The 8,863-nt window shown below is 40.5% G+C and overlaps 1 protein-coding gene across 2 annotated transcripts in view; it reads right to left on the bottom strand.

The window, feature by feature from the left end:
• Window positions 1-8,460, bottom strand: part of LOC308679212 (myosin regulatory light chain 2B, cardiac muscle isoform-like) — a 44,357-nt gene extending 35,897 nt beyond the window's left edge. For both annotated transcript variants that reach the window (XM_081346803.1, XM_081346802.1), the window contains exon 1: window positions 8,439-8,460. In XM_081346803.1, the coding sequence (XP_081202929.1) occupies window positions 8,439-8,441 (3 nt within the window). In that variant the 5' untranslated portion in view covers window positions 8,442-8,460. The remainder of the gene's footprint in view (window positions 1-8,438) is intronic.
• Window positions 8,461-8,863: the final 403 nt, after the last annotated feature.

Genomic DNA, 8,863 nt, shown 5'->3' on the forward strand with positions numbered 1-8,863 from the left:
TTGATGCCTTAAAGCCACTGTTGACTCCCAGTGACTGCCTGGACTGGTCCCTTCAGTTTTCTTGGTAAGGTTTTTCAGAAGTGATTCCTAGAGCTAAGAGGGATTGAGTGACCCAAGGTCACCCAGCTGGCTTTGTGCCTAAGGCAGAACTAGAACATCTCTAGCCCCAGTGCCTTAACCACTACACCAAACTTGTTCTATGTAAATACATAGTACTTGCAAAATCATAGCAAGTTTAAAAACATACACAAATTGTTAATTGTTAAAAATCAATGATTCCTCATCAAACTGGAAAGAGGTATTTAGATGGGTGACATAAGGATCAGGTCTGGGTTCTCTAATCTTCAATATTTTTATTAATAACATAGAGATTATAAAATGCTCATTGTCTCTCGCAGATGGCACAAAATTAAATGGGATAGCCAATGCTGTAGAACTGCGGCTCCCAATCGTTTGGGCACCAGGGACTGGTTCCTTGGAAAGAGGTTTTTCCGTGGAACAGAGGGGGTGCGGTTTCATGTGCTGCCTGCATTCCGCAGGTGGGGTTTTGCTTGTTAGCACAGCCCTGTTTCTGGCATGCCACGGACCAGTGCCGGTCCACGGACCAGGGATTGGGGACTCCTGCTGTAGAAGGCAGAAATAAAATGTGAAACAATATTAAAAAGTTAGAGAAATGGGCTGAAACTTGAAGAATGATTACTTAACACAGATCTCTTAAGGAACAAAGGTTAAGTGTGCATGTTATAGGATGAGTGATACTTAATTCATAGTATTTGTGAAAAAAATATGGACACTGAGAGCTTATGCACCGGAGTCAAATTCCTTGTATGTCCAATTACACTTGGCCAATAAAGTATTCTGTTCTGTTCTGCTCTGCTCTGCTCTGCTCTATTCTGATCATAGTTGATTGCAAACCAAATGCAAACCAGTAGTGTGATACAACTGCAAAAAAGGCAAATGCAGTTTTAGGTTGCATCAAGAGAAACCTTAAATTATCTCTGAACTGTAATTTCTGAAGAATAAACAGTAGAGCTGAGTTGCTTGCCATCTTGTTCTGGTGATCGGTTTCTTGAAGGCATCTGGCTGGCCACTGCAAGCAGCGAAATGTTAACTAGATCATCTTTCTGTGGGGCTACGAGGAAATGATACTCAGCACTTCTGAAGTACAACAGCAGGGAAGAAGATGGACTAGACACTAGAGCAATGTTTCTCATCCTTAGCAACTTTACGATGTGTGGACTTTAACTCCCAGAATTCCTCAACCACATCTGGCTGTGGAAGCTATGCTAACTGAGGAATTCTGGGAGTTGAAGTCCACACATCTTAAAAGTTGCTAAGAATGAGGAACACCGGACTAGAGTAACGTCTAGAATTTGATCCAGTGGACCTCTTTCTCTGCTGCAACATTTCCCCCCTAAAGACAGCATTTTGCCATTTTATTTTGAAATCTGAACTGAAAAGCATTCCTTTTCAATTTGTGGCTCTCCAGGGGCTTGTGAAAACTACAATTCTCAGCTGCTCCAGATTCAAGATTTCTGGGAGGCAACTGGTGGCTTGCAGGCTCTCTCTGTGTGCCTTAGAAAAATGCCATTAATGTACCTAGGAGTTTCCCTCCCACGGGATTCCTTTTTAATCCATAATGCTGCCCTGGTTTGATGCCTTCCTTTTATGGACAGCATTCCATACCTATGATCTTTTTTTAAAAAAAAGTTCTTTTTTTCCAGTTCTGCTATAATTAGATGATAAATCTAACCCGAGTGTCTCAGTTTATGATGTCACAACAGATTCCTCTGGAGTGACGGATGGGTGTTCAAGACTGGAAAAAGGTTTTGCTTTGGGATTTCTACAGCATTTTTTCAGGCATCAGAGCACTCGGGTGAGGTGGGGGAATTTGGATGTCTGAAAGAAAAAAAATCCCTCTGTTTTGCTGGAAAGCAGGGAACTGTTCACTAGAATGAACATTTGTTTCTGTAGAGCCTCTCAGAAAATAGAAGCAAGGATCCATAAGGTAGGCCCTACTGGATCCCTCAGTATGTGCTGTCCAGAAGACAGTTATAAAGGCAAATATAAAAACTACTTAAAATACTCAAAACATAGTGAGTCCATTAAGTTACACATTTAGTAGCCAGTAGTAAATGAACTTTCCTTCATAAATTTGCTGTGCCATGCTGCGACTTTTGTTTGTGGGGACAACAGTTTGATACCCCTCTACTCTAGAAGGTGGTGTTAGGAACCTGGCATGCATAATATGGGTAATACAATGGTAGGTTGGTACTCAACTGCTTTGAAACTCATCAAATTTGGTACTCAACATATTTGGAGGTGAAAGTTTGGTCCCACTACTCATGGTTGGTTTTGTACTCAATGCACAAGCTAGAACTTGTTGGTGTTGGCTGTCGTGTGACTCACTACATTATTCCTTATAAGAAAAATTTGTTTGGTACTCATCATCTATGGAGATTCTCAGTCATCCAGGTCACGGTTGTTCCAAAGGTGCTTTTTCAGAAGGCAACTTTGTTTTTCTTTGAGTATATTTGGTACTCATCATTTTTAGTACTCATTGTGCCTCCTGGAACCAATTAACCCTGAGTACCAAGGTACCACTGTACTGTGTTTCTCAGAGTGTTTGACATCTCATGACATCTTGAGATGACATCTTAACATCTTACTGTTTACTTTAGCTCCATATTCAGCTAATATTTGACCTGGCATGAAAGTGAAAAGAGTTTTCAATGAGTATGATCCAAAAAGCAATCGCTGTATTGGGTGGGAATGCTCAAATTCCATTACAGAACACTTAATTCATTCTAAGATTGAAAAAGAAGAAGCACACGTATACATCCTAGTTTTTTTCAGAACTTTTCCAGAAGAAAAGGAAGATATTCTTGGTACAGACTAGGTCTGTATTGTACCATTCAGGCTGATATACCAATATAAGTAGTCCTCAACCTACAACCACAATTGGGACCAGAACTTCCATTGCTAAGCGTAGAGGTTAAGTGATCCATGCCCAATTTTATAACTTTTTTGCCACAATTTTAAGCAAATCACTGCAGCTGTTAAGAGATTCACATGGTTGTTAAGAAATTGGGTTTTCCCCATTACCTTTGCTTGTTAGAAGCCATCTGGGAAGATCCCAAATGGTGATCGTGTGACCATGGGATGCTGCAACTGTTGTAAATACATGCAATTTGCCAAGAGCCTGAATTTTGATCACCTAACTATGGGGATGCTGCAACAGTCGTAGCAATAGCAGTTAGACTTATATACCACTTCATAGTGCTTTACAGTACTGAGTGGTTTATAATGTCAGCATATTGCCCTCAACAATCTGGGTCCTCATTTTACTGACCTTGGAAGAATGGAAGGCTGAGTCAACCTCGAGCCTGTCAGGATCAAACTCCAGACTGTGGGTAGAGTTAGCCTGCAATACTGCATTCTAACCACGCTGCCACCACGGCTCTTAAGTGAAAAGACCAGTTATAAGTCACTATTTTCAGTGCCATTGTAACTTTGAATTGCTAAATGAATGATTGCAAGTCAAAGGCTACCTGTGTCTACGTGGCCTGCAATGTTTTTCCCATGCTCTTTTCTGTGAGTGACCATCCAATTATGACTGTATTATTTCTGACAGTAGCGCTTTGTCTCCAGTAAACCATTATGATGTTATTGTTATTGAACCTCCACACATTTAATACATTTTTAAAGACATCATAAAAAGGTAAGGGGTGGGGCACAGCTATTCTGCAGAGTTCATTTAGCATAATTGCATGGTTTCTTATGTGTAGACAATCTCAGTTGCTTTCATTAAGGTATTGCTATCATTATTTGAGGTTAGGTATGGTTGCTCCCCCCTCCACTATTTTAAATGCCCTCTAATGCCCCTCAGAGGTATTTCAGATGATGTTCATCATCATTAATCTAGGCAGTCATAATCCAAGCATACTTGACTACATACATCGTTATTTCTTTTTAGAATGTTCTGTAGAGTACAGGAATGGAGCGATAAATAAGGCAAAGGAATGAGAGTCATAAGATTTTAAAAAGAAAAAGAAACACAATCACCATCTTCATGCACCATACTTCTCCATGTTATCTTTCATTTTTTTATGAATTCATTTTCTTTATTACTGACTTGCCTTCAGAGGTGGTGGGTGCTCCAGCACTGGAAGTTTTTAAGAAAAGATGAGACAACCATTTGTCCAAAATGGTATAGGGTTTCCTGCCTTAGCAGGAGGGTTGGACTAGAAGATCTCCAAGGTCCCTTCCAAATCTATTATTCTATTATTTGACTTCTCTGACATTCCAAGACATAATCATCCATTTGGTATGGTCCAGGGGTAGGCAACCTTGGCTCTTTTATGACTCGTGGACTTCAACTCCTAGGGAAGACCACAAGTCATAAAAGAGCCAAGGTTGCCTACCCCTGGTATAGTCCTTACCAGTTTGGCCCCGAGATATGGACCTTTGCTGTCCATCGTGGCTTTGATCCATTCAGGTAGAATAGAGAAAGTGTATCTCGGCCACATGCAACCTTCTCCACTGAAAACAGGACCCAGAGCTTGGCCAATAGGCCATAAATGCAGCCAAAACCCAGTTTTACTGCACAGGCTCTTCTGTACAAACTAGCATTTCTCATATGGAAGCCAGCATATTGTTATTTATATACCACCAACTTGGAGGCGAAAGTTGTGAGACTCACTAAACCAATGAAAAGTCTAAAAAATTTTGCTATGCCACTTTTCTATTAGCTGGGGATATGGTGGGGGGAGGGTGTCAAGAAATCAAGATAGGAATTCAACTCTGCATTTGAAGCCTCACCTCTTTTTTTTATCTGTCATTTTGATTCTTTTATTTGTCCTCTCCATCTAGAAGAAGAAGAAGAAGAAGAAGAAGAAGAAGAAGAAGAAGAAGAAGAAGAAGAAGAAGAAGAAGAAGAAGAAGAAGAAGAAGAAGGAGAAGGAGAAGGAGAAGGAGAAGGAGAAGGAGAAGGAGAAGGAGAAGGAGAAGGAGAAGGAGAAGGAGAAGGAGAAGGAGAAGGAGAAGGAGAAGGAGAAGGAGAAGGAGGAGAAGGAGAAGGAGAAGGAGAAGGAGAAGGAGAAGGAGAAGGAGAAGAATTAGTTATTGTTGTTGTTGTTGGAAGTGACCTTGGAGGTCATCTAGTCCAACACCCTGCTCAGACAGGAAACCCTATACCATTTCAGACAAATGATTGTCCAGTCTCTTCTTAAAAACCTCCAGTGTTGGAGCATTCACAACTTCTGGAGGCAGGTTGTTCCACTGATTAATTGTTCTAACTGTTAGGAAATTTCTCCTTAGTTCTAGGTTGCTTCTCTCCTTGATTAGTATCCATCCATCGCTTCTTGTCCTGCCTTCAGGTGCTTTGGAGAATAGCTTGACTCCTTCTTCTTTGTGGAAACCCCTAGATATTGGAACACTGCTATCTTATCTCCCCTCATCCTTCTCTTCATTAAACTACACCAGGCATATCAAACTCATAATGTCACATGATGTTGCCGGCAATGGGATAGGCGCAGTTTGCTCGTGACCTGTGTGGCCCACAGGCCAGCAATTTGACACCCCTGAACTAGACATATCCAATTCCTGCAACTGTCCTTCATATGTTTTAGCCTCCAGTCCCCTAATCATCTTTTCTGCTCTTCTCTGCATTCTCTCTAGGCTTGTAACAGAGCCTGGAATTATGGTCACAAGTCATGCCAGTCATTAAACGGGTCATCACATGACCAACCTGAATTTACAATATTTTGTGGCAGTCATTAAGCAGGCACAGTGACCATTAAGTAAACACAATTATTGTTAAGTGAACACCAAAGTCGTTAAGTGAACCTACTGTCCACAAAGGATGTTTTTTGCCCAAAACCAGAAGTAAGCATTGGTTTCCAGCAAAAAAAGGTATAAATCATGGTCATGTGACTGCAGGATGCTGCAAATGGCTATAAATAGCAATAACAATAGCACTTAGACTTATATACTGCTCCATAGTGCTTTACAGCCCTCTCTGAGTGGTTTACACAGCCGGCATATCACCCCCAACAATCTAGGTCCTCATTTTACCGACCTTGGAAGGATGGAAGGCTGAGTCAACCTTGAGCCAGTCAGGGTCGAGCTCCTGGCAGTGGGCAGAGTCAGCCTGCAATACTGCATTCTAACCACTGTGCCACCAAATGCAAGCCGGTTGCCAAGCACCCAAAATGCAAACATGTGAATGTGGGATGTGGGGTGCCAGCAGCCATCACAACTTTGAATCCATGTCATGAGTACCTTTTTTTTGGAGTCCATCATAACTTGACATGGTCACTAAACAAGTAATTGTAAAGTGAGGACTATCTGTATATATATGTCCCTGGTTCAGAAGGCAATTTAATTTAAAATGGGAAACATCTAAGAAAACAATACCAGTTTATAAGCAATAATATGAATGTTTAAAGCAGGGATGAGGGGATCATCCAAGAGATTGATTATTATTATTCATAGACTGTTAATCAAAGTTGTATTTATTAACTTATTTGCATATAATAAATGTTTGATAAACAATCTATAACAAAACAGAACAGAATCTGAGTAGGAAGGGACCTTGGAGGTCTTCTAGTCCAACCCCCTGCTCAGGCAGGACACCCTATAACATTTCATGAAGTATTTCATGAAGTATGAGACCCTAAATTATTTCATACTATACTTCACGAAGGGAGATAATAAGATGTAGAGTTTGGAGATTTCTAATTTTAAAGCAATAGGTTAGTGAGGTATAGTGGTTGCCCTGCCTGGCAAATAATGCAGAATTCCAGATTCAAACCATCAAGAGACTTCCTGGGAAACCTCTTACCAGTTGCTTTGTTTCTTTAACCATTATCATAGGAATGCTTTTTTTGAGCTTGTTGGGAGAAAGGTAGAATATCTATTAAATAGCAAAGATAGCACGAGAGGGAGCAGGATTGTACAGCCTTGATGCCAATAGTTAACAGATCTGGTTTCTTTTGATTTCCACCCATCTGACATCTGTGATGATGTGATAAGAAGCAGCTGCTGATGCCAATCTCCCAGACTTGGAAAGTTCATATTTTTATCATCCAAATGCAGAAGCAAAGCAGTGGTTATCAGGTGCAAGTAAATAATGTTCGCTTGTAGCTAATCAGAACAAAGAACCTGCTTTTTAACACATTGTTTGTAATTGGGAACTGTAGTTGCAGGAGAAGACCTTCTGTTATGCAGAATAAAATGGAAGGCAACAGATTTCTGTATCATGAAAAGAAGACTACTTTTAAGTATGAAATTTTTAACTATCATATACAAGTCTGTGGGATTTTCTGCATCAGAGGTTAGGCGACTTGGGGGGAACTGTAAGGCTGGGGAGACTTTGTTTCTCCAAGCTCAAATCAGAAAACTATCTTGGATTAGCCTTGGATTTTTGCCATCCCAAGGCAACCAGTTTGGCCATACCCAACCAATTAAAGGTGACAGACTGCAGATTTTGTGCCAATGATAAGTCTGATCCATCTGGAGTTCTTTTCAGTAGGGCACTATTAATCCTAGTTGTCACAATCATTGGGGGGGGGGATCTTCATGACCTTCTGTAAATTCTTCTTTCAGGTTTACTTTTTTCCATTTCCATTTTCTTTTAACCAAAAGAGTCAGGTACTGAGAGGCAGATTAGACTAATATTGTAATGCACTATATTACAGCCATCTGAATTCTGGACAGAAGTCAAGCAGCCAGGTCTATGATTGGACCAAACAATGGGAAATACAAAGTATGAATGACAGATATCACTCCACACCAACCAGGAAGGAACTCTGAAGCACATCCCTCCCACTCTTTGTCTGGTTCCTACCAATGTGGCATGCTACTCAAAAGCACGTTCCTGCACTGAGATAGGTGTGCACTTTTATTTTAATTAAAATAAGCATTACCAAATACTATCTTTACATTACAGCTAATATATTTAGAATGATTGCAATGCACTCACTATTAATAAAGCGGTTCTCATATTTAGGATTATTGCAATGTATTTAATATTAATGAAACAAATTCTTTACCCTCTTTAACTCAAAAGCAATGCCCAAAACTTGGGTATCATCCCAGTATCTATACATACTTTGGCTACTACAGTGAAAACTGAGAAATTTACTTCACAGCAAGGAACCAAGTAAAATCTTGCCTATGTAAGTTGAAGTCCTGGTGATTTCTAACTCAGCCAGGAAGCTGAAAAGTCAAGAAGGTAGTCTGAAGTACCCCTATATGATTTAATAGCAGAAGGAAGGAAGGAAGGAAGGAAGGAAGGAAGGAAGGAAGGAAGGAAGGGAGGGAGGGAGGGAGGGAGGGAGGGAGGGAGGGAGGGAGGGAGGGAGGGAGGGAGGAAAATGCTTGTGGGGAAAAAATATACAATGCAGAAGAGAAGGGGAAGGAAACAAGGATCTTACCATAATGAATGTCTTCTCTTTATCTGGCAACCTGACCACCAACCAACCAAATGTCTATCGTGTTTTTATATATAGCATTATTCTGGAGTAAAAATATGCCCACTCCAAGTTTAGACAATAGATGCAAGATTAGAGAGGGTTGCAATTGGATCTCAGTGCCATTCCACACATATCCTGCTTGTTGGGAGTTTTGTTTTCCTCAAATTAACTCAGCATGTAAGTAGAACAGGAAAGCTGAGACCACAGGGAGAGAGTGAGGCTGAAAATCTTTTCCAGGTGCACCAATCCTTTTGGTATTTTTTAACCACCCGGATTTCCCAGAACAGAAGGATTATCACAGGACACTAAGATAAAATAACACAGGACACTAAGTGAAATTGGATTATTTTAAACTATGAATCCATACATTCCAGCAGGTAGATTGG

The sequence above is a fragment of the Vipera berus genome (assembly GCF_964194415.1).
Source record: "Vipera berus genome assembly, contig: HAP1_SCAFFOLD_42, whole genome shotgun sequence".
NCBI lineage: Eukaryota > Metazoa > Chordata > Lepidosauria > Squamata > Viperidae > Vipera > Vipera berus.